Raw genomic sequence first — 27,061 nt, 5'->3', positions numbered from 1 at the left:
ATTGTATATTCTTGCCTCCTTTATCAAAGATAAGGTGACCATGTGTGTGTGGGTTTATCTCTGGGCTTTCTATCCTGTTCCATTGATCTATATTTCTATTTTTGTGCCAGTACCATACTATCTTGATTACTGTAGCTTTGTAGTATAGTCTGAAGCCCAGGAACCTGATTTCTCCTGCTCCGTTTTTCTTTCTCTTTCTCTTTTCTTTTTCTTTGGCTATTCAGGGTCTTTTGTGTTTCCATACAAATTGTGAAATTTTTTGTTCTAGTTCTGTGAAAAATGCCATTGGTAGTTTGATAGGGATTGCATTGAGTCTGTAGATTGCTTTGGCTAGTATAGTCATTTTCACAATATTGATTCTTTCAATCCAAGAACATGGTATATCTCTCCATCTGTTTGTATGGTCTTTAATTTCTTTCATCAGTGTCTTATAGTTTTCTGCATACTACAGGTCTTTTGTCTCCTTAGGTAGGTTTATTCCTAGGTATTTTATTCTTTTTGTTGCAGTGGTAAATGGGAGTGTTTCCTTAATTTCTCTTTCAGATTTTTCATCATTAGTATATAGGAATGCAAGAGACTTCTGTGCATTAATTTTGTATCCTGCTACTTTACCAAATTCATTGATTAGCTCTAGTAGTTTTCTGGTAGCATCTTTAGGATCCTCTATGTATAGTATCATGTCATCTGCAAACAGTGACCGTTTTACTTCTTCTTTTCTGGTTTGGATTCCTTTTATTTCTTTTTCTTCTCTGATTGCTGTGGCTAAAACTTCCAAAACTATGTTGAATAATAGCAGTGAGAGTGGGCAACCTTGTCTTGTTCCTGATCTTAGAGTAAAAGAACCCTGACTTTTTGGTTTCCCATGCTCCTGCCATAGACTGTGACAGCACGGAGAAAGGCATGTCTGAAATTAAAAAGCAGACGTGAGGGAAGGAGGGAGGATGAGCTTGTTAAGCCCGTGCAGTTCAAGGAAATGGGAGATGAGGGCCCACAGCAAGGGCTCCCTTGCCACAGGCCATGTTTCCTTTTCAACACTGAGGGACCAGATCAGTGCAGCGTCAATATAGTACAAATCCAACAAATCTAAGACAATAACAGTGATGAATCTGCCACAGCAGCTCCTGGGGTCAACTGACAGGTCAGTCAAAACAGGCTATTTAGAAACTCCCTGTAGGCACCAATTGAGTGGAAAACCCGTTTCTATGTAAGGGTTTTTATCAGAAAAGTTAAAGAGGAGAGGTGCTGTGGAAACGTAACTGAGGGTCTCCTCTCTCTCCAGCTCACAAAGACATGGCCTTCCTTCAAGCCTGGGGAGCCCCCGAGTTTTTTAGTGTATTTCTTTCTTTGCAAAGAAATTGAGAGCTCAGATACCCAGGGCTTGTGTCTGTCTCCTGTCATCGCCACCACCGAATAGCAAGTTTTTCAAGGATAAGCTCAAGGTCACTTGTGCAGCAGACTCACTCCCCCCCACCCCCTTCCCTCGGGGGAACTGTGGGTTAATGGACCCTCCCATCCAGAGGGACTCCTGTGGCATGATGTAGCCCAGGATGGACATATGTAATTAAGAATAATGTTTGGTAACCATGGGGATCAGGAGAGGGGCCATCTTATAATGAGCTCTTTTGCTGAAGTTAATAAATGTCTCTATGAACAGACGGGATCAAAGAAAGCTCTTCCTTGTACTGAATTTTTTCCTTTTTATTGAGGTATAAAACACATACTCTAAAATGCACTAGTCTTAAGTGTACTCCATTAATTTTTTACATGTGCACACCTATGTATTTGCTATGCGGGTCAAGATATAGAACATTTCCAGAACTCCAGAAGGTTTCCTCATTTCCCTTCCCAGTCAATATCCCACCCCCAAGCTCGAGGGAAGCTCAGCTCTGACTTTTACCACCATCAGTTTGTTTTGCCTAATTCTTGAACTTCATATACATGGAGTCATACCTTGAACAGAATTTTCTTTAAGACCATTAAAGTCAAGTCCAATGTCTGTCCTTTCTTTCTTTCCTAGGCCTTTTTAGAGATGGCTTACACAGAGGCTGCCCAGGCCATGGTCCAGTATTACCAAGAAAAATCTGCGATGATCAATGGTGAGAAGTTGCTCATTCGGATGTCCAAGAGATACAAGGAATTGCAGCTGAAGGTAAAGCATTCTCTCCTTCATTCAGTCATTCAACAAGCAACAGCTAAGTGTCTCCTCCTTGTCAGCCACTGGCCTAAGTGCTGGTGGGAAGGAGAGCACAGGAAAAGATCCAAAAATTACCCACTGCCTTTGAGGATATCACATGGAAAGGCAAACCCATTATAACATGGCAAGAAAAGTGCTCATTGAGGTAAGTACAAGATGCAAAGGGATGCTTGGGGCAAGATGACTACCTACCTGGGACCCAAGGAGGATTTTAAGAGAAGTCTTGAAAGATGAAGAAAGAAGGGAAAGATGGTTGCTTTTCAGAGGTGAGAGTTCCAAGCATAAACCCCTGAATGAAACCCAGACAGGTCTTCAGTAACTTTATCTTCATCTGTCGCCCCCTTGATCTTTTATTCTCTCCTCCATCCTCTCTATGTTTATTGTCTTAAGCCCCATAGAAAGCCTTCTAAGCAGTACATGACTGAGTTGGCCATTGTCTGAACTCAGGATTGAATTGAGGTAATTCCAAACAGGGCTTTTGTTTTTGTTTCAGCTTGCTCTACCATTCTCTTCTTTTTTTCTTTCTTTTTTGTTTTATCGTGAAGTATAACATACAGACAGAAAAGTGACTAATTTTGTATTGCACAGTTGAAAAAGTAATAATGGGTGAACTCCCATAAATCCCACAAAACCTCCACCAAAGTCAAGAAATAGGACACGGACAGCACCAAGAAGACTTTGTAAGTCCCTTCTTGTGCTCAACCCCTCCCTCTCCACTCTCCTGACCCTGAGATAACCATTTCCTTGCTTTTCCTTATTATTCTACCCCCTCTCTATGCCTTTTTTAACATTATAGTTTAGTTTTACCTATTTTTGAACTTTATGTGAATGGAATCATACTGTGTTCTTTCATTCAACGTTATGCCATCTATGTTGGGTGCATCTTTATTTTCATTGTTATATAAATTTCCATTGTATGACTATAAATTTGTTTAGCCATTCCACTGTTGATGGACATTTGGGTTCCAGTTTTGGGGTATTAGAGACACTGCTACTATGAACATTTTCAAACATGTTATCCCAGTACCCATGTACATGTGCGTATAACCAGGGAAATGTACATAACTAGAAGTAGAATTGCTGGATCACAAGGCATGCTTACCCTCAACTGTACTAGATGATAGCATTCCTACTAGTAATGTCTGAGAGTTTTCAATAGCTCACCTTCTTGCTAACACTTAGTCTTGTCCAACTTTTTAATTTTTGCCTCTCTGGGGAGAGTGTAATGGTTTATTATGATCTTATTTTTTATTTTCTATATTAATTGAGGTTGAGCAGTTTTTCATGTGTGTGTTGGTTATTCCATCTAGGTCTTCTCCAGTGGGAAATTTCTTTTTAAGCCATTTGCCCATGCTCTTCTTTTCGATTGTATCTTCCTATTGGTTTGCAGGAGTTCTCTTGGCTGGAGCCATTAGTCCGTTTGGATTTATTGTATTTAATGCCATATTTGTGGTTAAATCTAACTTCTTATTTTGTGCTTTCTACTGTCCTATTTAATGGGATTTTCCAGTTGACTTCAGCTCATTCCATATTTAGTTAGGGTCCATTTTGTTCAAGGCTCACAGCCCTTAATCTGCCTTCAAGGTTCAAGTCGGAAGACAAAGGCTCAGTGGTTGTTTCTAGCTAGGACTAGCATTCTGACAAGTCTACATATGTAGATCGGTAATATGTCAACCAGTTGTCAAAGTCCTGATTCTGCTTTGCTTGCATTATTGCTTCTGAAGTTCCTTTGCCAACAGTTCTGCTTCAGGCAGAACCTGGCACTTTTTTTCCAACTCACGAAAGCCTGTTGCTTTTCTCAGACAAGTCAACGATCCCACCCCATTCTGTACCCAAAGTTCTTGTTCCGCTGGATTCTGCCCTGGGGGCTTAGAATTGAATTACTGCACTGAATTCCCAGGGAAGCTTTGGTCTCCAAATGAGATGTTGTCATAAGGTTCTAATTAGGATTAACTGCAGTACTCTGCTTCTTAAAGTACCAAGGCGTTTGTAGTCCCTTATCAAGAGAGGTCCTTTGGGGTGGTGCAAAAACTGTGGGTTAAAGAGGTCAGATGGTCAAAGTTTGCATTCAACAAATGTTCAGTGAGTGCTCACTATGGGTGGGAACTGGGCCAGGCCCCACGGATTTGGAGGTAGCAAGTCTGGGGAGGCAGAACGCATAAACATAGAACCATCAACAGCCATGTGACCTACACTAGATTGCAGAGTGGTAGCGCCAGCCTAGCCTCTATGCCTTCCCTCTTTGATGACCTTGGGCAAATTGCTTAACCTCTGTGAACCTCAGTTTCCAGATCAGTAAAGGACTATACCTTGTGTTCTTTGATTTTAAGCATTTTTTTTTTCATACATGGTCTCTTTGAGGCTCACAATCACCCTCCCCTATGAGGTGTATAGGGTGGATAATAACAGTAATTAAAATAGTACCAACAATAATAACAAGAATATGTACCTTTAATTGAGTCCTGGGTCAAGTAATGTGCCAAGCACTTTAATACATTATCTACTGCGATCCTGGCGTCAGTCCTGTCAGACAGGTATTATTATCTCAGTTTTACAGATGAGGAAACTGAGCCTCATAGAAGTTCAGTAACTTGCCCAAGATCATAGTTACTGGAAGAGCCGTGATTAAAACCTAGGACTGTTTTGGTTTTGCACTGTATTTGCATCTCTATATTGTGTTTTTATACGCTCTATTGTCCATGTGAAAAACAGAGAAATCAGGTAATTTGCTTACAGTCATCCAGTCAGTAAGCAGCAGAGATGGTATTCTAATAGAGCTTATCAAACTTCAGTGTGCATACAAATCGCTTATGGATCTCGTTAAAATTTCGGATTCAGTAGGTCTGAGGCGGGGTGGTGATTCTGCGTTTCTCACAAGCTCCCAGGAGATGCTGAAGCTTCTGGTCCTCAGAGCACACTTTGAGCGGCTAGAAAACACTGTTCCTGACCTTTAGTAAGGATTTTCTGCTTCCCAAGCAGTCACACTGCCTCTATGTGAAGGCATCTCAAGGCATATTTCCACTGCATAGAAATATGTGCATTGTGGTCCCTATGTTGACCTGAATCAGCTAGAACTTTAGCATAATGGCTAAAGTAAAAAAAGGAATTTTTTCACTCATGTAACTGAAAAGACCAAGGAGTAGCCCTGGCTGCAGGCATGGCTGGATTCAGGGCCCGTATGCTATCATTAGGACTTGGTTTCTCTCCACTCTGCTTTCTGTTCGCTTGGCTTTGTCACTGGGGTCTCCCTGCGATGGCCCCTGACAGCCCCCGGCTCTCTCCTCTAGGTGGCGTCATGGCTTCAGTGATTCCAGCAGCGTTGGCTCCTCAGCCTCCCATTTCCTCCACCAAGAGAAAGCCAGAGTTTTTCCTAGTAGCTCCCACAGAAGTCCCGAGAGTCATTCCAATCAGGCTAGCTTTGGACACGTGCTCTTCCCTGAGCCAGTCTCTGGGGCCATGCTGTGACTGGGCAGGCCTGTGTCACCTGCTACGTCCTGGGAGCAGGCTGCAGAAGAGAGGATGGTTCCTGGGGAGACAGACAGCAAAGCACTGTATCCACATGTGTCTCTGGGCCAAAGGGCTATCACATGGGGTCCCGCCAGGGCTTGCAGAGGTGGGGGAAATTTTGATGGGTCTCTGTCCTGTAACTTTACCTTTTGCTCACCAGGCAAAGTGGAGGGAGAAGAAGGAGAGATTTTAAGGCATTTTCTCCTCTCCTCTCTTGAATATTTCCTCATGCCAGTAATCTTGTCTCACTCTTTGTGGCAGAGATTTTATTCCTCAGGGCGTTTGGGGCAGAAACTTTCACATAATAGGTGTCCAACAAATGTGTGAAATGAATGAGAAAGAAAATCTGAAGGAACAATAAAAAGTGAGTGTTTTCCTGCCTGCAAACCTGCGTGACAAGATTGGTTATTCTATAGAGACTTCCCCAGAGTCACAGTGTCTTACCGGCAGAAGGGAACTTGGAATAGTTCGAACCTGTGTGTTCCAGTCACTCCATCAGAGAACTGTCAGGGGAGTTTTCAAGTCCTCTTGCCCAGATGTTTTCATTTAGTGGATTGGGGTGGGACTGAAGCTCCCAGGTGGTTTGGGGACAGCGGGCCTGGTTTCAGAGCCACTGGTAAATTGGCAGCCTCCTAGCCACAGAGGTGGTCCCTGGCCCTGGGAAGCAGTCTTGTGAGTGGTCCATGATGCTCTTGGTTAGGAAGAATAAATCAGCAAATGATGATTGAGGGTCTTTTCCATATAAAATGTGGTGCCGAGAGCTACAATGAATATGAGAATGGTCCTCACTTGGGGAAAGTTTGCTGTCTCACTTGTGATTATTTTCCCAATCACAGAACAGCCTCCTGGGGCCACTGTCAGCCCAGCGCCCCCTGAAGTTCCTTCTGTTCAGGTCGCACGGCCCCGGTGAGGCAGGGAATGGGGTTATTGATCGCAGCCGTTAGTGGCACAGGGCCCCGCATGGAATGAGCGCTCCACGGTGACTGGCTGGAGAGATGGAGGGATGGGCTGACGAGAAAGGACATGACAATCTGCAAATACTGTACGCTGGGGCTGGTGGAGTTAAACTGGGGAGATAAACAATTCTCGTGATTTCAACCTGAGTGCATACGTACGGAACTCCTAGAAGTTCAGTGGCAAAAGGCAGTGTGACTTGCTTGTGTAAAGAAGGGAGAGATTCCTGAGTAGGGCCTTGAAGGATGAGGCAACTTAACGAAACAGAGAGGGGGTTTCTGGGTAGCAGTCGGGTGAGAAGAGATGTAGAGCCTGGAAAGCACACTCATGTCAGAAACAGTCAGGGCTGCTGGGACAGGATCTGGCTCTGACAAGTTCAGGGCTCATCTGGAAGGTTTCAGCATCTTCCTGGGGCTCTGGAGACATGTAAAACAGCCACGGAGGGGTCCGAAGGCACGAAGCTCTCTAGCAGCTTCTTTTATGCTGGCCCAGCATCTGCCTCCCTCTGAGGGCACACTTCCCTGGGACTGTATGGGGCTTGAAAGCTCACCCTTGTCCTAAAGTAGCAAGATGTGTTGACCAAGAGCACTGTGGATGGTCCCCTGAGGGCTTGTTGACAGTGGAAATGGATTCAGTGTGTGTGTGTGGGGGGGTTCAATATACCATTCTGTCTACTTTTGTGTGTGTTTGAAATGTTCTGCAATAAAAAGGTACCCCCAAACATCATCGCAGACCTACTCTGTTCTCTTCCGTTTCCATTCCCCTGCAACGATTACAGCTTTATTGTACCTGTCTCCTTTATACCTTTAACCACAGGATAATGAGGCCAGGCCTGAAGAGGAAGATTGAGAGGATTTTCTTAGAGTGAAAAGTTGACTCTGTTATTTGAAAGTCTTTGGCCACTTCTGACTCCTTCTCAGATGGCAGCTGGCAGGGTGTTTGGGCCAGAGAGTGCCAACAATTTGGAACTATCACTTAAAAGAGAGAAACTGACCTCTGGTCCTCAGAGGGGGGTCACAGTGCCTGTGACCGCCAGCCCCAGTGTATAGTATTTGCAGATTGTCATGTCCTTTCTCGTCAGCCCATCCCTCCATCTCTCCAGCCAGTCACCGTGGAGCGCTCATTCCATGCGGGGCCCTGTGCCACTAACGGCTGCGATCAATAACCCCATTCCCTGCCTCACCGGGGCCGTGCGACCTGAACAGAAGGAACTTCAGGGGGCGCTGGACTGACAGTGGCCCCAGGAGGCTGTTCTGTGATTGGGAAAATAAGGGGCAAGGAAATAGTTAAGCCCAGAAGAGGCTCTTCTAGCCCCCAAAGAACTCTGGATGCATCTCTTTGACCCCCGGGGGACCACATTGGGCCACTAGAGGATGTTTCCATCTGTGGTGCTTGATTGGCTGCTCTGCCCTCATCAGGGGGCACCCAGAGGGGAAGGGCCCGAGGGGCTGCTGTCTGTGGTGATGGAGGTGCAGAAGGCACCATGAGCTCCTAGAACACCTCTGGCTCTGACATTGGCCCGACCTGCCCGTCCCTGCAGGTCTCAACCCCACCACCCATGCTACCCCTGGGTAACCGGCAAAACCTCAGCTGCTCCCTGACCAGGCCTCCTCCTCTCACCCCAGGCTCTCCTGGATCTGGACCGGAAGGAACAATCACTAGGATTTGAGATTCCAGAGAGCAGAAGAAAAGTGTTGGGGACTTTGGGGACTCCTTTTTGCCACAGAAAGTCCCTGATCCAACCCCCTCAGGGAATTTGTGTGTTCTGAAAAGTCGCCATGGTACATTGTACCCGGTTTGGGGGCACATTCTTTAGTCTTCGCCTATTCCAGCTTGGCAGGGTGAGGACAGATTTGGGACTTGGGATGTGGCCTCCCCAGTGCCAGGAGATCTCATCACACGTCCCTGCACTTGATCCTGATGGCTCCCGCCGGCTTTCCCAAGCTGGCCGGCATGGAGGCAGTGCTGCAGTGGGTCTCCTGGGGACCAGCCTTCCCAGGCGGGCCTCTCCCATGATGGTGCAGGAGGCAACTTCCACCTTGTGGCCCAAGGTGGGGAGGCAGGAGGAAGACCCACTCAGTGGGCTCACCTCCATGTGAACCTTCTCGTTCTACCCCCGGGTGGTGACCAACAACGCTGGCGGGAGGACAGATGGTCTCGGGTGGGGTGGAAGGAAGCATCCTGGGCAGTAGCCTTCTTCTCCGCCCAGGCCCACAGCCCCAGCTCTTTTCTTGCTTGGCCTTCGGTCTCTGCTTCTGGTCCAGTTTAAGCAGCTCAGGTGCCAGTTGACAGTGCAGGGCTTGGGTGATCTGGTTACTTGTAGGTGACACTTCCATATTCTTACAGAGGGTCAACCTTTATAGCTACAGTCAGATGAAAGGGACCATTTGCCAAAAGTGTGAGGCTCCTTTCAGGTGGGTATCCTGACCAGTGCTCAGTTCCTGGGCCTTTTCTTGAACGGGGATTGACTGGATAAGCAGCTGCGCACTCAGAGGACTCACAGAATTCTAGTCCCACCTAATCACAGAGCTCATTTCATATCTCTGGTCCTGGGTTTCACACCTATAAAATGAGATATTTGATGATACCTAACATTTGTATAGCTCTAAGATTTCATGATCCTTTGTTAAGTACGTAGGAAAAAAAATGAGGATAAAAAGAGCAGTTGATTAAGTTTCTTAAAATAATTCTTTGTCAAAAGTTGACATCATAGACTGAGGGTTTTTAGGTCTTGTTTTAACATCAGTATTATTGAGATATAATTTACCTACCGTAAATTCAGCCTGTTACATATATTTTAATTGAATGGATGAATTTTGTGTAGTCTTTTGGAAAATGCTTCCATCCTTTCTTCTGTGCTCATGAATTTCTTATTTTAATCATTTATTTTTTATTGTTTTGTTAATGTTTGGCCATTCTGGGTTTAGGAAAGGGCTTTGGTTGGGACTCGGGAGCTGGCTTGGTCCTGTCCTGGCACAGTCATTCCGTAGTAACTTCTGGGAAGGGCAGAGCCTTTGGGTGCCTGGCATCCTCAGCTGTGAAACCTGGCTCACAGCCTGCACTGCCCACCTTGCAGATTTACGTTGAGCACCAAATGACCCCTGTGGAGCCCCGCACTGAAGTCAGGAGTTGCAGGAAGCATGGGGCATAGAAAGGACCTTGGAGTTAAAATGCCTGTTGTCAAGTCCTGATTTTCTAATGATCTCTGTGACCTTGAATGTGTTCCTTAACACAGCACAACCCCAGGAGTCACCCTAGAACACAATGAGGCTGGTGACTGGAGCTGTGCCGGGCAGAACTCTGCCTCAGTGACCTCTCTGGGTCTCAGTTTCCTCAGGTGTAAACTGTGGAGGCTGCATATTAGTGATCTTCAAGTCTCTTTCCAAGTCATAATGCCTGCCTGCCTCCCGCCCTCTTTCCCTTCCTTCCTTTCACATTTTAGGTATTTTCTTTTATTCGGAAGGAGGTGGGGGCTGGGTATTAACAAATGCTGCCTTTTCCCCGCGTGGTGATGGTGAGCCTCAGGCTCCTTCCTTCCCAGCTCAGTGGATGCCACGTGCCCTGGACCACTCAGCCCCACCGCCATTCAGCATTATTCTCATACTCCTCAGCCTCTGGATTAAACTTTTTCTTCCCCTAAAAAGGCACTTTCCCCCCTTTGGTGGACAGGGCAATGAACCCAAGTCCTAGCTGCTTCCTTCTGGTGTTTGCAAGGCCGTCTCTGGTCTGATGGTGACCCCTCTGACTTTGCCTAGAAACCTGGGAAAACCGTGGCTGCCATCATCCAGGACATCCATTCCCAGAGGGAGAGGGACATGTTCCGGGAAGCAGACAGGTGAGACCCGGTCTTAGGTCTCAGGGCAGATTCTGGGTCATTGGAACATTCTGCCCTTTCTCTTTCTTAGGGGTATTTGAGTCACTCTGTGCTCTGCCCTTGCCTCTGCCCTGTCCATCAGCCTCTCTGGGCCCTATATTTCCACGTGCGTGATGGAACGCATCAGTCCAGTCCAGTGCTCAGGTTAAACCTCAGAAAAGTTCAAGATGCTAAGCTTCCCCTCAGCTGCTCCTCCTTTGTTGTCAAGGAGTATAGGAGGGGATCTGCTGATATATGGCTCTCAGGGGCAAATGTACACGCTCTTAAAACAGCCTGAAAGTGTGCCTGTGTGTTGTGTGTGTTGTGCATGTGTGTTTGGTGTGTGTTGTGGTTGTATTGTGTGTGTGGTGTCTTGTATGTGTGTGTGTTGTGTGTATGGTGTGTGTTGTATGGTTGTACTGTGCATGTTGTGTTTTGTGTGTGTGTGGTATGTGTTTGTATTGTGTGTTGTGTGGTTGTATTGTGTTTGTGGTGTGTTGTATGTGTGTGTGGTGTGTTCTGTGTGTGTGTTTGGTGTGTGTTGTATGGTTGTACTGCGTGTGTTGTGTTTTGTGTGTGTGTGGTATGTGTTTGTGTTGTGTGGTTGTATTGTGTGTGTGGTGTGTTCTGTGTGTGTTGTTTGGCTGTATTGTGTGTGGTGTGTTTTGTGTGTGTGTGTGGTGTGTTGTGTGGTTGTATTGTGTGTGTGGTGTGTGTAGTGTGGTGTGTGTAGTGTGGTGTGTGTGTTATGTGTGTTTGGTGTGTGTTGTGTGGTTGTACTGTGTGTTGTGTTTTGTGTGTGTGTGGTATGTGTATTGTGTGTTGTGTGGTTGTGTGTTGTGTGTGTTGTGTTGTAGTGTGTCTGTGGTGTATGTGGTACATGTGTGGGTGTATGTGTGTGGTGTGTATGTGTGTGTGGTGTGAGTGTATGTGTGGTGTGTGTTTGGTGTGTGGTGTGTTGTGTTTGGTGTGTGGTATGTGTGTGTGTGTGTTGTGTGTGTTGGTGTGTTGTGTGGTTGTATTGTGTGTTGTGTGTGTTTGGTGTGTGTTGTGTGTGTGTGGTATGTGTATGTGGTACATGTGTGGATGTATATGTGTGGTGTGGGTGTGTGTGTGGTGTGTGGTGTGGGTGTCTTCTGTTTACAGCCAGCCCTTGATTTTTCTTGAGCTGAATGTAGGTGTAGAAACATCCATGACCTGACCAGTCATTTACTCTGCACATCGAGTGCAGTCACATTTCCAACTCATTTCTCCCAGCTGAAGTTGTGACCCTGCCAAGCCCAGGCTACAAGTTCACCACTGTCACTGCCCTATGGAGACAGTCCCTGCAGAGGCCACTGTGGGAAACAGCAGGAGTGACACCTGGCCGGCACATTCTGTAGTTCTTACCCAGGGCTGCCGCAGATGGCACTCTAACCTCGCTGCAGAGGGCCCAGCCCAGGCTGCTTCCCCAGTGGAGGTCAAGGCTGGTCCCAGTGAGCCACGTCTCTTGTCCCCTGGTCAGTGAGGACTGCGTAATTTTCCTGTACTTGGGAACCAAATGAAAGTTGCCTGTCCTTTTAGAATGTCAGGTGGATGACTCAGTTGACCTGCTTAATAACAACCTGTGTGTGTGTGTGTGTGTGTGTGTGTGTGTGTGTATCTTTGTATGTAGCTGTTCAGGTTTGGGATTTTTGTTCGTTTGTTTGTTTTTAATATTATGGTAGTTTGGGTTTTTAAAAGACGTGTGAAGCCACACCGTGACCCTGCAGTTCTGTGGTAGAGTCGGGGGGCAAGTGACCAAGAGGTCTTGCTCTGAACGCTATACGGGCTGGGGTCTCTTTCTGGGTTTCTGTTTCTTCGTCTGATACATGAGCAGGTCAGAGCTCTAAGGATTCTTCCAACCCCAAAATGCCTTCCTAGGAAAATGGAGCCCAAGAGGTGGCCTTTATTTCGGTAGAGGCCAGGTGGAGGGGCAGCTTCCGTCTCATAGTCAAGAGGTCGGCTGATTGAACCCCGGGGTTAGGCAGTCTTGCCCACCAGGCTGGACCAGGGCAACCTGGCCCACAGCCGCCCCACCCCCAGGAGAGTCTCCTGCTCCCTGGGCGTAGCTCATTTCCAAGAGGAGGAGAGCTGGAGTGAGCCAAAACAGCCCAAGTTTTCATCCCAGTTCCTAGGAGCAGAATGAGTGAAGGGGCAGAAAGCCCCCAGGACCGTGCTCAGGGAAGATCCCTCCCAGAAGCCTGGAGGGAGGACGAGCTTGCTCCTGGACCTCTCTGTGCGCTCTGCGCGGTTGTGGTGAAGCGTGTATGGCCAGGTGGGGTCACGTGCACAGTATGTCTGTTGCAGAGACGGGGTGTATCTGGGGATGGAGGCGCAGATTCTAAAACGGCCCCTTTGCTCCCTCACAGATACGGCCCAGAAAGGCCGAGATCTCGAAGTCCGGTGAGCCGGTCATTGTCCCCGAGGTCCCACACGCCGAGCTTCACCTCCTGCAGCTCTTCTCACAGCCCCCTGGGCCCCTCTCGTGCCGACTGGGGCAACGGCCGGGACTCGTGGGAGCACTCTCCCTACGCCAGGAGGGAGGAAGAGCGAGGCCCGATCCCCTGGAGGGAGAACGGGGAGGACAAGAGGGAGAGGACGGACACGTGGGCGCATGAGCGCAAACAGTACCCCCGGCAGCTGGACAAGGCCGAGTTAGATGAGCGACTGGAAGGAGGGAGGGGCTACCGAGAAAGGCACCCGAGGTCTGGGTCCCCCAACCCGCTCCACTCCGCGTCGGGATACAAAAGCCGAGAAGACGGCTACTACCGCAAAGAGTCCAAGGGCAAATCAGACAAGTATCTGAAGCAGCAGCAGGATGTCCCTGGGAGGTCCAGGAGGAAAAATGAGGCCAGGCTGCGGGAAGGCAGACACCCCCCGCCTGACGACTCGGGCAGGGAAGACGGGCTGGAACCGAAGGGCACCAAGTCGAAGCAGAGTGAGAAAACCAGAACCAAGAGACCTGATAGAGACCAAGAAGGAGCTGATAGGAAAGAAAGCAGAATGGCAGAGAATGAGGTAACGATGTAATCCCTTCCGCCAGGTAAGGAGAGGCAGGTCCCACGGGAGAATACTATTAATAGAATGGTGATGAACGTTTATTGAGTGAATGAGACGTTTACTGAACGTTTACTCTGTACCAGGCACTGTGCTAAACACTTTATCTCAATTTAATTCTCACGGCAAGCCTATGAGGTAATGCTAGTAATAATACTATCACTGCTATAGATGAGGAAACCGAGGCACAGAGAGTTTAAGTTAGTTGCCCAAGGACACACAGTCAGGAAATGGTGGAGCTGGAATGGTGATCTGGCTCCAAATCCCACAGCACCCTGCTACCTTTACTAGAAATTAGGCAGGGACGTGATGCAAAGTCCTTCTATTTTGTCTGTTTGTCTAGAGTGGAACGGCCCTGAGGTATTTGCACCCACAGACTGTGCGGGGGGAGATTAGACCTTTGGTTCGCTCCATCCTCTCTCCTGCCAAAAGCGTCTACCAGTGTTGGGGCTTTGATGAGAGGTGGTAAAGGAGAAGCAGCCACCACCCATTCAGTGATACTGGGCACCCAGGGCTTGATGTATTTCTCTAGACCCAGTCCACAGTGTTTTCCTTCCACTGGAATAAAAATGCTCAGTAGCTGGCTGGCACCTTTCATCCAAGTGCTTCATCCAGGGCTCACAGCGTGCTGCACGACTTCAGTTCACACAGTGGGTCACAAGGAGGACTCTGGGTACCAGGTTTATACTCTAGTTTGGCTTGCACTTCCTTCTTGCCAGAGCCGCCTGCACTTAAGTAGGAGTGGGATGGTGGAGGTTGGCGAGGAGGTGGGGGTGGCCTGCATAAAGAATCCAGTTAAAAAATCCTGCATGCATATTTTCTCGTCTGATCCAGGAGCTGTTGACAGTGACTAAGTCCAAATAAGAATCCCAGGCCTCAACTCCATGAACACTGAAGGGCCGTGCTTTGGCCACGACTTTATTCCTACATGCATTGCTGGGGGGTGTGCTAGGCACAGGGGTTCAAAGATGAGTAGGAAGTAGTCATGTTATGGCAGAGATTAAGTTCTAGTGGTGGAAACCAACCTACAAAAATAATTTACATACAGTGGGGCCCCTGCTGGAGTTGAGTGGACAGTCAGCTCTGCACAGGAGAGAAGGAAAGCTGCACAGAGGAGGTAACATTTGAGCTGGACATCGAAAGTGGGGAAAAAAGCAATTTGGGAAGCAGCAAGGGCAAAAGTGAGAAAGGAAGACTTTTTTTATTGCTGATTTATAATATATTAGTTTCAGGTTTACAATGTAGTGATTTGCTATTTTATAGATTACACTCCATTTAAAGTTATTATAAAATATTGGCTATATTCCCCATGCTTTACAATATATCCTTGTTGCTTACTTATTTTATACATAGCAGTTTATACCCCTTAATCCCCTACCCCTATCTTGCCCCTCCCACCTTCCCAGTCCCCACTGGTAACTACTCTTTTGTTCTCTGTATCTGTGAGTTCTTTTCTGTTTTGTTATATTCATTCATTTGTTTTATTTTTTAGATTCCACATATAAGTGATAACATACAGTACTTGTCTTTCTCTGTCTGACTTATTTCACTAAACATAATTCCCTCCAGGTCTATCTATGTTGTTGCAAATGGCGTTATTTCATTCTTTTTTACGGCCGAATAATACTCCAGGTTCTTCATAACAGGGAAGACTGTTTTGAAGAACCTGGAGATACTCAACGTGGCTGCATCTTTAGGGCATATTAAAGGGTAATGTTTTTAAGAAGTAAAATCATGGCTCTCATACAAACATAAAATGAATACCTGTCAAAGGTATTGTTTAACTCATTAATTAATGAGGGAACCAGTAAGATGTAAAAGGCTGTTCAGAGGAGAATCCAAAGAGCAGGCATATAGAGGCACTCAGTAATGCTGAGATGAATTTGCTAATAGATGTGAAACTGGCCTCTTCTGTGGGAATCAGTGGCACTTCCAGCAGATAAAGTTCCTTCGCATCTCTATGAACAAGAATCATTTGTACTATTATCCTATTTTGGCAATTTACAAAGTTGTGAAATAGCTCAGTTCAAGCTAATGAAAGGTGCAGACTCCGATAGAATCAGGTACCCTGGAAGGGTGCTAGACAAATGCCCAGCCTTACACTGGAAGGACTCCCAGCAGTCTTTTTTGCCCATCTCAAAGTCTGCCACAACTTCCCCTGGCAGAGCAGGGGAAGCACAGGAGACAAGATTAGGGAAGTGGGTGGGGTGGGCCCATGAAGGACCTCTTGTGTGTACTTGAACTGGATCCAGAGGACCTGTGAACCAGTGGATGTTTTTAAGAAGAGTGTCTATGCTCGGAGGTGTCCAAGGGGCTGGTGATGGGTCAGTACCTTGAGAAAAGAAGGAAAGAGAGCAAGAGTTAGCAGGGCCTCAAGGCCTCATACACGTACCACCAGTCTGGAACCCTCTGTCCCCCATGGCAAAGGGGCGGAGCTGTCCCGTTGCCCTCCTACCCACACTTTTGAGACTCTTCTTTGGTAACTTCTCCTATTGTACCCACCCTGCTTTCACTGGTTTGCACAACATTGCTCATTCACGGTGACGCACGCTGGGGATCATCCCAAGAGCCCCTGCTGCAAAAAAAAGCTTCCCAGAAAGGCCCCGTGGGTTTCCCCACAATTCTGTCCTTCTCGTAGGTTCTGCCTCTAATAGCCCTAGAGCGGGGTCAGTAGGGACTTGTTGGGGTCCCCAACAGGTTGTTTCTGTGGGTTTGGAGCCAGGCAGCCCAATACCATTTGTTGGAATAACAGCAGAACAAAGAGTTTCCCTCACTGATCTCATCACAATCTTGAGAACAGCCTAGAACCCACAGGGTTGCCCCAGGAGTCCGAGAACAGGCAGCGACTAAACTTGGGGAATGAAGGCAGCAGGGCTGAGGACAGGGTCCCTGCCTTTCTTATGATATACCAGGCACCTCCCACCACAGGGCCTTTGCACGTGTTCCCCTGCCTGGGAGCCCCTCCCCCACCAAAGTCCATTTGGCTCCCTGCTCACTGTCACAGTCTCCCAAGTTTATTCCTGGCCACCACATAAAATCACAACATCCCAACCCACTTCTTTTCCTTCCCTGCTTTCTTTTTCTCGGTGGCATCTGTCTCCTTCTGACCTATCCCCTAATGTCTTTATTTATTTTATTTAGAGTCTGTTCTCCCTCCCAACCCTCCCCTACCCCCATCCCCCATGTAACCCCCATGAGGGCAGGAATTTTTGTCTGCTGTGCTCACTGCCCTGCCCCCAGCTCCTAGATTAGGGCTTGGCCCAGAGTGGGCATTCAATAAGTATTTGTTGAAGGAATGAATGACTGAACCCAGACTCTGGAGGTAGAGGCCTGGCTTCTGAGAACCAAGTCACACCCTGTTCTTCTCAGCCTCAGTTTTCTTGTTTGTGAAATGGGTGTGATCACAAGGCTGCTGTAGGACTTTAACAAGCTTGTGCTCACGGGAAACCCTGGGAGATTCTGGAGAGAGTGCCCAGTGCTGGGGAAGCCAGTGTGTGCACTGCTCAGTGTTTCTGGGTGGCCACAGCCAGACATGAGGCCCAGCCCTGACCATGAGACCAGAGGTAAAAAAAAAGAAGTCAAGTCACTGAATAGGGAGTCTTGGAAAAGAAGCACTCCCCCACTTTCCTGGAAGGGGCATCAGGGTTTACAGAACCAGGTGCCTAGAGAAGGGAAGCCAGGCAGCTGACACAGACCAGACAGCATGATTGAAGCCGAGGTGGAGAGCTGGGACCGTGGTGGACCAAGCAGGAGGTACCTGTCTGTTGAGGCAGCCACTGCTCAGCTCCATTTCGTGGCTGCCATTCAGCCACAGCTGCCCTGTGTCGTCAGATTTCCCACTTCTTAGAGCAAGACCGAAGTCCAGATGCAGGTATCCGTATGAAATTTCCCACGTTTTAGAAACTGTATAGAACAAAACATATCTGTGGGCCAGATGGAGCCCCAGGCGTCCCCAGAACGCAGCCCCCAGTATAAACAATCCATAGGAGACAGAAATAGCAAACCCACTTATGTTCAGTTCAAAGCCCAGACAGAGACCCAAGCATGCTGGGAGGCAGGTGTGTACTTGTCATTCACTCCACCCTCTCCTACCAGTCTCCATCCTTTTACTGACCAGTGTTCGTGGAGCACCTGGCGCTGGGGCTGCAGTTGTGAGTCAAAGCTAAAATGACTCTTGATCTCGTAGAGCTCATGGTCTAATGAAAAACATGCTAATCAAATAATTCCTTAAATGAGTACCCGAGTGTGAGTGTGAAGTGCTAAGGAGATGGAGGATACAGTGCTGTTAGTGCCGGTAACCAGGGGTCCCCTTGCCTCCGGTTAGGAACCGGGCTGCACACCAGGAGGTGAGCGGCGGGCAGGCGAGCAAAGCTTCACCTGCCGCTCCCCATCGCTCCCCGTCACTGGCGTTACCGCCTGAGTCATCCCCCGCCCCCCCACCATCCCTCCCCGTCCATGGAAAAATTGTCTTCCACGAAACCAGTCCCTGGTGCCAAAAAGGTTGGGGACCACTGCCTGTCACGAATCAGAGGCTCTCCTTGGTTAGGATGTGGCTGCTGGGGTTGAAAGGAAAGGTGGGTATTTACTGGGTGAAGCAAAGGGGAAGCGAACGAAATGTTCAAGCAAGAAGGTGCAGTGAGGATATGATAGATTTTGCATTTTGGAGTCATCATTCCTCATCGCCTCAGGGAGAATACACTTGGGAGGAGGCTACAGAGCAGAAGTGGAAGACCAGTTAGGAGGTGGTTTAACAGTAACCCCGGCCCTGTGGTGGCAGCCCTGCTTGCAGCAGCTGGGACCTAACACATCGGTCCCTGAGCTGGTTGGTGGCAGGGTGGGACGAGTGCCTTGGTTGCATTTGTCTGTTCCCTGTAAGCTGCTGTCACCTGGAAAGGATCCCAGGGCCAGGGGTGCACTGAAGGGCACCGCTCTGTCTCCTTTGCCTGCAGGGAGGGAGAGCAGGTCCGCTTGGCGGGGGGGCTTTCGGCGGCCAGGCCGTCCCTGCCTCTCCCAGCTTGAACTGGAGGGAGTCTCCCTACTGTGTTGACCTGGGCGTGTGTTGCAGGAACTGCCTGGGAAGGGTAAGGGCTATTTATTTTGACAAGGGAGGGCCGTGGATAATTTATTCAGGAAGACAAAAATAAAGAAAAGGGGTCCCCTGTTGGTAGAAGCTCTGGGTTCTGAGGGCTAAAAAGGCATTTGGAGCTGCTTTGAGCTCAGGTCAGCTCAGAAGGCTGGAGCAGAGCTTCCGCTCCGAACGCCGGAAAGAGCAAAGACTCGAGGATTTAAACTGTCTTTCCCTGTCCCATAACAACTGGTTAAACCCGTCAGCCCTGAGCTCCTGCCCCGGCTGCTGCCTCCTTGTTGGCAAAGACGGGTGTGTCTGCTCATAAGAAATCAGAGCGAGAGTGGTTTACTTTGAGCCAGCCTCGGCCAAAATTGTCGAGAAAATGCAACTTGCTCCCAAGAATGCCCAGGAACAGTGATTGATTTGGTGGCCAAAGTTTGTCATGGGAGAATGTCCTCCTCAAACTTCTGAAATGGGGATTGGCAAACTTTTTCTACAAAACACCAGAGAGTAATTATTTTAGGCATATGGGCCAAGAGGCAAAATTGAGGATATTATGTAGGTAATATAACATAAGCATTTAACATGCAGCCATTTAGAGACATGAGAAGCATTGTTAATTCGCAGACTGTACAAAAAAGAGGAACTGGATCAGATTTGGCTTGAGGACTATAGTTGGCTGACCCCTGTTTTCAAGGCTGGTCAGAGACCCTAATTCTCAAAGCAAATATCTGCTTTCAGTTGTTCAATTTCCCAGACATGAGCACTAGCGTGAGGGACTTAATCTGAGGGAGGGAATAGGAGGAAGGAAGACGGGGCGGCATTGCTAGTTGGGGCTATAGCTCTAGGACAGAGATAAGGCAAAAGAGAGGTGAGAGGGGCCCTGATTGGGTGACAACACCCTTCCTACCCATAAGTGGCCTGGAGGTGATATTTTTTATGGCTAAGACTGATCTGTTGGTGAGATGTCACCATGATGGTTGTGAACCCCAGGGTCAGTTCCCCCTTGGCCCCTTTACTCACCCTCACTGTCTACAGATTTTACAGCTGCAAAAAGTACCCAGTTTGCCAGGGATGTCTGTCTCCCTAAAGCCCTGAGGCCAGCCGTGAAGACATTTCTGTGCCTCCGTTTGTATGACCTTGGGCAAGTTACTTAACCTCTCTGAGCCTCAGTTTCCCCATCTATATAATGAAGATGATAATAGCACCTGCCTCTGAGGGGTTTTGTGAGGATGAAAGAAGTGATGTGTGTGAAACACATCCAACAGCATTAGCTGTGCTCAATAGTGTTGTTTTCCTCTTGGCGTGCCCTCTGCCACTTCTCACTGTTGACTTGATTTGTTCTGCTCTTCCTTTGGTAAGGCTGAAAAAGAGGAACAGGACAGCGTGGAAGAGAGCCCCCTGCATCTGGGCAGGCAGGAGAAAGAAACAGAGTCCTTTGATGCAGAGAACACAAAGGCAAGGAAGGTAAACTTTGTCCCAGATGCTGGCAGCGTAGCCACATCAACACAACAGCCATTGGGCCCCAAGTCACAGGCATCCCCATCCTGCCGGGTGATGACCTGCCTGCTGCATGGGATGTGTCTGAGACCCCACCAGCGGGTCTGTGAATGAAGCCAGCACTTCTTGGAGGAATGGCTTTGCCTGGGATCTTTGCACAGTCTTTATTGAGGAAATCTTTACCACATGCCTGGGCTCTGCCTCAGTCTTCAGTAACTTGGCTGCACTCATAAGAGAAAACATGTGCCCAAAAAAGACTCAGGCTTCAGAGCCAGGTTCCCAAAATAGGCAGCTGCCTTGGGAGGGGCTGGAGGAGGAAGGAGGCTTTGGGTACTCAAGCTGGGGCCCTGACCTCAGCAGGCCCTGACCCTGGGATTAACAAAACATCTACCGTGCTTGTAAAGATTATTTTACTTAATTAAAATGAAAAACCCAGTTACAGGGCTGGGGCTGCCACAGCAAAAAGAAGTGTCCTTGGAACTTGGCCAGCTTCGTGACTTTCCGGCCAGGAGAGGCGGAGAGATGAGTATCGCTGGCAGGGAAGCTGATCTCCTAAAGCTGGCTGCTGGGTCCCTGGGCTGCTGGGGACGCAACGGGAAAGTTTCGGGAGGGGCCAAGTTTGAGCCATGGCTACGGAGGGTTGCACCCTTGCTGGGAGAGGGTGTTTGGGGGAATTTTGTAGGGACTTTGCTGCAGTTAACATTTAGTGATGCCCTACATGCAAGGAAATAGCTCCAGCAAGTTGATGCATTTAGCGCTTACAACTCAATCATTCATTTGTTCAAAAACTATTTAGTTTTCAGAATTAAAAAAACATAAAATTTCCAGAAATTGATCAGAAAAAGATGAGCAGAAATTGATATCTATTAATAGGAAGCAGGCTAAATAACTTTGATTGGAATCCTACATGGGCATTAACAGTTAAGGTGTAGATGTAGATCCGATGATATAGAAACACCTCTAAGCCACATTACTGAATAAAAATGTGTTGCCCACAACTAAAAAAACAACAAAACAAAACAAAAGAAAAAAAACTATTTATTGAGCACCTACTATATACCAGGAGTTGAAATTCTTTGTCCACTTGGTGGGTTAAACATTAAGGGCTTATTCCAACTCCTGTGCTGTTTGGAGCCTCATCCTAGGGATAAATCAGTGATGAGAGACTTCAGTGGTTTACAGCTCCTAATTACCCAGTAAATGTTCCCAGGTAGGAGTAAGATTGCTCAGCATCTTTCTGGTTTGAGGGGTCCTGTGGTCAAGGTTTGCACCCTCTTCTGCTTAAATACCAAGACCCACTCCTCAGCCACCCTCTGACCTCCATTCCTCATTTGTATTCAGGAGCAAGATTCGGAAAGTGGAAGTGAGGCAGAGGGGGAGAGCTGGTACCCCACGAACATGGAGGAGCTGGTTACAGTGGACGAGGTGGGGGAGGAAGAAGATTTTATCATGGAACCGGACATCCCAGAACTGGAGGAAATTGTGCCCATCGAACAGAAGGACAAAATCTGTCCAGAAATATGTCCCTGTGTGACGACCACCTTAGACCTGGACTTAGCCAAAGAGTTCGCCAAGGAGGGAGTCAAGACCATAGGTAATGAGGCTGCAGAAATCAGCCTCAAGTCGCCCAAAGCACTGCCTTCTGCTTCCATGAGCTGTCCCAGTGACATGGACGTGGAAACGCCTGGCCTAAATCTGGATGTTGAGCGGAAGCCAGCTGAATGCGAGACGGGCCTCTCACTGGAGGGCTCAGATTGCTGCGAGAAGCAGGCAGAGGGAGCAGAGAGCTCAGATGTTCGTCTGGCCCCCACACTCCAGCAAATGTCTTCCCCCAAGCCAGCAGAGGAGAGGGCCTGGCAGCCTGGCCCCTTTCTTGATGACTGTAAGGCCAGGGGGACCCTGGAAGATGGGGCTGGTGAAGGCAGCCCCTTGGAGGAGAAAGCCAGCCCCCTCACCGAAACAGACCTCCAAAGCCAGGCTTGCCAAGGAGTGTCGACCCAGGGTAACTACCTCCTTTTTCTCCTGTGCGGTTGGGTTGATCGGACCACTGCTTCCCTAGGGCAGTGTATGGGCATGTGCAGGCTGGAACGGACAGAAGTAAGGTTTCAGCCAGCCTGAAAGCTGGTGCAGAAGGCAAGCTTAACAGCCTGGCTAAATCGTTAGAGCTTTTAGGCAATTGGTGTAAAGGAAGTCGGATGGGAGGCCACACGTTTCTGAGAAGCAGACTCAGCTGGGACGGACTTCTCTGAATTTACAGGATCCCAGATGGACTCTGCCAACTAAATTAGCAAATGTTTGGAGTTATCAAAGGAGCTTTGGTTCCTAAGGATCAGCAAGCAGCCTCTCTTGTCTGCACCACCGAGGACCACCCAGGCCGTTGTTTCTGTGAGGCCTGAGTGAGGGGGCGGGAGCGTGGGAGGCAGAGAAGGGAACGGGCAGAGGGAAGAATGAGGGGCTCACGAAGGGGCATGGCCGGTTCCCATTCTCACCACCTCAGACCCACTTTTCTCCAGCGTCTGACAGTGAAGCAAGACTTGTCCCGGGAGCTCCTCCACCTCCATTGGAGGTGATGTGTGTCTGTGCCTGGCACTATGACATCATGAAAGAGTTTAAAATAGGCTAAGCCCTGTTTTCTGTGCCAAGTGGAAACTAAAGATCCATCAAGGACGGTGGGGGAGGGGAGAGTAGTCCTCATTTTTCTCTCAATGAAAATAGCTAGAAATTCATTTTGCAGAAAGCCTGCAGTATTCCAGAGTTTGAAGTAAGGGGGATAAGAGTCGAGGGCAGAAAACACAGAGGAAAGGCTTAAAAATAAACATGTCAACCCAGTGCTCTGTGGTTGGCACGAGCTGGTAGGTGAGCTGGCGGCTTGGACTTCCCTCCATGTCAAGCTGACCTGAGCTGTTTTTCACCTGCGTGGATCTGAGTCTCCATGGAAACTCTGCTGTGAGCTGCCTTGTTGCTAGAGAAACGCTGAGGCCTGGGCTGTGTCTAGAGAAGGCAAGAATAAAGGAGCGAAGTGGTGTTCACCTTGCTCTGATTGAACCCCTTGTATTTTGCGGTATAGGTCTCGACATGCACTGGTGTTAATGGCTTGTTAGCTTAGCCAGTGTTTGGAGTTCATATTTAATAACACTGCTTGACAGGCTTGGGGTGAGAATGGCATTGCCTTTTCTGCCCGCCTCAGTGCTTCTGTGGACATCAGCACAATTTTTGCACTTCAATAATTCTTCTGCCTGCAGAGATGGAGTTGTTACTGAACCGGGGACACGGGGGTGGATCATCCCAACCGAAGGCATCAGCAGCCCTTCCCCCCACGGACCTGATGCAGCTGCTTGCCAAGTTCTCTTGCGTGTGGCATTCTTTTGGCAGCGGAAAAAGCTCTTTGTTACAGCACTTTGGTTCTAATTAGCAGCCCTGGCCTAGTCTCATGTTATTAAGCAGCACAAGGGACTGTTTCCCATCACACAGTGCAAGGAATACAATTGCAGGGATTCTTTGAGGCATGTTGTGTTTCATTATCACTTTGCCCTGGCTCATGTTTTGCAGATAACTCCAGGTACATGGAAATGAAATCTCTGGACGTGAGGTCACTGGAATATGCTGAAGTGGAGCTGAAACAGCCCCTTTCTTTGCCTTCCTGGGAACCTGAGGATGTGTTCAGAGAACTTAGCATTCCTCTAGGTGGGTGAAATACACAGTCCTTCCTGAGAATTTGGCTCCAGGAAACGATAGTCCTGTAATAACATCTAAGAGCTTGAGAGGGCTTTTTGTCATTTTGTTGTCTTTCGTGTCTGATGCAATTACCTAGATGTGCGTGCTGCCTTAAAGTTTCTTGAAATTTCGGTCTCCCATAGTAGACCAGATACCTCATGGGGCCAGACTTTGAATGGCACTGCCCTGGGAGCCAGAGCAGAGACTTGTTTTCCCTGTCAGGAAATGCTTTTTTCCTGACCACACAGCCCTTATTCAGCCAGGGAAGCAGAGGCCAACAGCTGCCATAAAGCCACTAGCTGATTCACTTTGTTACACAGCAGAAACTAACACAACATTGTAAAGCAATTATACTCCAATAAAGATGTTAAAAAAAAAAAAGAAAGAAATGCACCTCTTCTGCTAATGTCTTCCCTGCCCTCCTGGCCCCAGCCCTTCTCAAAACAACGCTGCATTGTTTTCTCTTTGAGAGACCAGCTTCTCTGAGCCATTGACGCTGAATAGACTGCGTCTGGGGCAGACCCTATATAGTTGATAGAAGAGCACTGAACAGAGACGTGGGCCCCTGTCCTTCCCATGCTGGGTAACTGCACGTCCTCAAACAAGTCATACCCAGGAATGTTTTTGGGGTTTTTTTTCCAGTCACTGCAAGTCCTTTATTAACAAGTCAATTAGCCCCAGAGGGGCTAGTCAACATGGAGGCTCACCCTTTCCATCAGGTTTCCTTTTTTCCTTTTCATCTGCTTTTAAAAATTTCGTACTGTTTCCTGTCCTCCAAGTGTGCCATTTAGTCAGCTTCGAAGAGCAAACTTTCTTTTTTTTTAAAGGATGAGTTTGCTGCATAGCGTCCAGTATGCTCCAGGACAAAAACTAAAAAAAGCAAATACACACTGACCTTAGAATGAACTAAGATGATTGCCAGAAGGCCCTGGGTTTTTTAATGCTGGAAAATAGTTGCAAAGGCTGCCTTTCAGGAAAAAGGTGCCAGACAGTTCATTTATGCATTCACTTAGTCAGCAACCCCTCCTGGATAACGTGGCACTCTGCGAGACGCTCAGGGGGAACTGAGAAATGGAACACAAGTCTCTTGGCATCTAGGAACTTAGAAATCTATATGACACACACAGGCAAAAATTAAGAATAAATTCTGCTACCTTATAATTCATGTTTTATTTTATTTTTTATTATAAAAGGTGTGAAAGATTATTATAACCAATTTTTAAAACCATATGAAGTAAATATTAAATGTTGTATCTCTTCCCTCCAGTCTCTCCCCCTCGCCAGAGGTAGCCACTGTCATACCCACAGATAGTTTTTCTCCCACAAAAACAGGATCAAACTATACACATAATGTTGCGCAATTTGCTTTTATAACGTAACAGTGGGTCTTAGAGATCTCTTCACATCAGTACATAGAGAATGCATTCTTCTTAACCACCGCAAATATTCCATCTTAAAAGCTGTACCATACGTTATCGATCCATTCCTCTACTGGTGAACATTATGTTTTCATTTTTTTTTCCATTATTAAAATGCTATAATAGTTAGGCTTTTATCATTTACCATGTAGGCACCACTTCTAGTACTTTTCTCATTGAACTCTCAAAACACCTGTGAGGTAAGTAATATTTTTATCCCTATATCACAGATAAGAAATGAGATGCAGGGTTACTAAGCTAATGAACAGCCCAGACTGGAGTCAGGATTCAAACCCCAGCACTTTGACTCCCTATGCCATGCTGCCTCTGAGCTTTGTTGCCTTCCAAACGCACTGTCACCTTTGTGTGTGAACCAGGGTTTCTGGAGGATAATGTCCTGACCTGGGGGAGGGGGGATGTCCATATATATTTGTATTTCATATTTTCATAATTGCCCCTAATTGCTCCCCAAAAAGATTATACCAGTTATCAGCGCTACCTCAAGTGAGAGTACTCATTCTCCACATCCTCGCCAACTTTGGATCTTATCAGTTTTTAATCTTTACCAACCTGTTAGGAGGAAAATGGCAGCTCATTTTATTTTTTAAAACACAGCTCTATTAAGGTATAATTGATGTTAATGAAGTGCACATAAGGCGCACAATTTGATGAATTTTGACACATGTACACACCTGTGAGACCATCACCACAACCAACGTAGTGAACATATTCTTCACCCCCCATATTTTCTGATACTCCTTTGTAATCCCTCGCTCCCACCCTCAATCCCCAAGTAACCACTGCCCTCCTTCCTTTCACTAAATATTAGTTTGCATTCTAGAATTTTATATAAAGGGAATTATACAGTATGTACTCTTGTCGCCTGGCTTTTTTCACTCAATAATTATTCTGAGATTCATCCAAATTGTTGGTTGTATGGATAGTTGGTTTCTATTTATTGTTGAGGAGTATTGCATTGTGGTTATGGGTAGATCACATCTTGTTTATTCATTCAGCTGTTGATGGGCATTTGGGTTGTTTCTGGCGTGGGGCTATTACATATTGTACTTTTATTCTTGATTGTAGTCTCCGATTAGAATTTTTTTAACATCTTCATTGGAGTATAATTGCTTTACAATGTTGTGTTAGTTTCTGCTTTATAACAAAGTGAATCAGCTATACATATACATATATCCCCATATCCCCTCCCTCTTGAGTCTCCCTCCCACCCTCCCTATCTGACCCCTCTAGGTGGTCACAAAGCACCGAGCTGATCTCCCTGTGCTATGCAGCTCCTTCCCACTAGCTATCTGTTTTACATTTGGGAGTGTATATATGTCAATGCTACTCTTACTTCGTCCCAGCTTACCCTTCCCCCTCCCCGAGTCCTCAAGTCCATTCTCTACGTCTACGTCTTTATTCCTGTCCTGCCTCTAGGTTCATCAGAACCATTTTTTTTTTAGATTCCATATATATGTGTTAGCATACAGTATTTGTTTTTCTCTTTCTGACTTACTTCTCTCTGTATGATAGACTCTAGGTCCATCCAGCTCACTACAAATAACTCAATTTTGTTTCTATTTATGGCTAATATTCCATTGTATATATGTGCCACATCTTCTTTATCCATTCATCTGTCGAAGGACACTTAGGTTGCTTCCATGTCCTGGCTAGTGTAAATAGTGCTGCAATGAACATTGTGGTACACGACTCTTTTTGAATTACGGTTTTCTCATGGTATATGCCCAGTAGTGGGATTGCTGGGTCCTATGGTA

General features: G+C 47.3%; 1 protein-coding gene and 1 long non-coding RNA gene across 6 annotated transcripts in view; one reads left to right on the top strand and one right to left on the bottom strand.

Annotated features, from left to right (window-relative positions):
* Positions 1-27,061, top strand: part of RBM20 (RNA binding motif protein 20) — a 204,783-nt gene that overhangs the window by 160,603 nt on the left and 17,119 nt on the right. For all 5 annotated transcript variants that reach the window (XR_014253408.1, XM_082424894.1, XM_082424891.1 and 2 more), the window contains 6 exons: positions 2,018-2,149; positions 10,411-10,490; positions 12,899-13,547; positions 20,017-20,121; positions 21,496-22,156; positions 23,704-23,838. Coding sequence is in view for 4 of the 5 variants with exons in the window: in XM_082424894.1 (XP_082281020.1) it covers positions 2,018-2,149; positions 10,411-10,490; positions 12,899-13,547; positions 20,017-20,121; positions 21,496-22,156; positions 23,704-23,838 (1,762 nt within the window). In the remaining variant the exon portion in view is untranslated. The remainder of the gene's footprint in view (positions 1-2,017; positions 2,150-10,410; positions 10,491-12,898; positions 13,548-20,016; positions 20,122-21,495; positions 22,157-23,703; positions 23,839-27,061) is intronic.
* The window catches only part of LOC309642856, a 54,797-nt gene continuing 52,992 nt past the window's right edge, over positions 25,257-27,061 (bottom strand). The window contains exon 2 of the long non-coding RNA XR_014253410.1: positions 25,257-26,717. This is a non-coding gene — a long non-coding RNA (uncharacterized lncRNA). The remainder of the gene's footprint in view (positions 26,718-27,061) is intronic.

This window comes from Balaenoptera physalus (genome assembly GCF_965194825.1).
Source record: "Balaenoptera physalus genome assembly, chromosome: 14".
NCBI classification, from domain to species: domain Eukaryota; kingdom Metazoa; phylum Chordata; class Mammalia; order Artiodactyla; family Balaenopteridae; genus Balaenoptera; species Balaenoptera physalus.
This window is presented reverse-complemented; position numbering and strand designations above follow the sequence as displayed.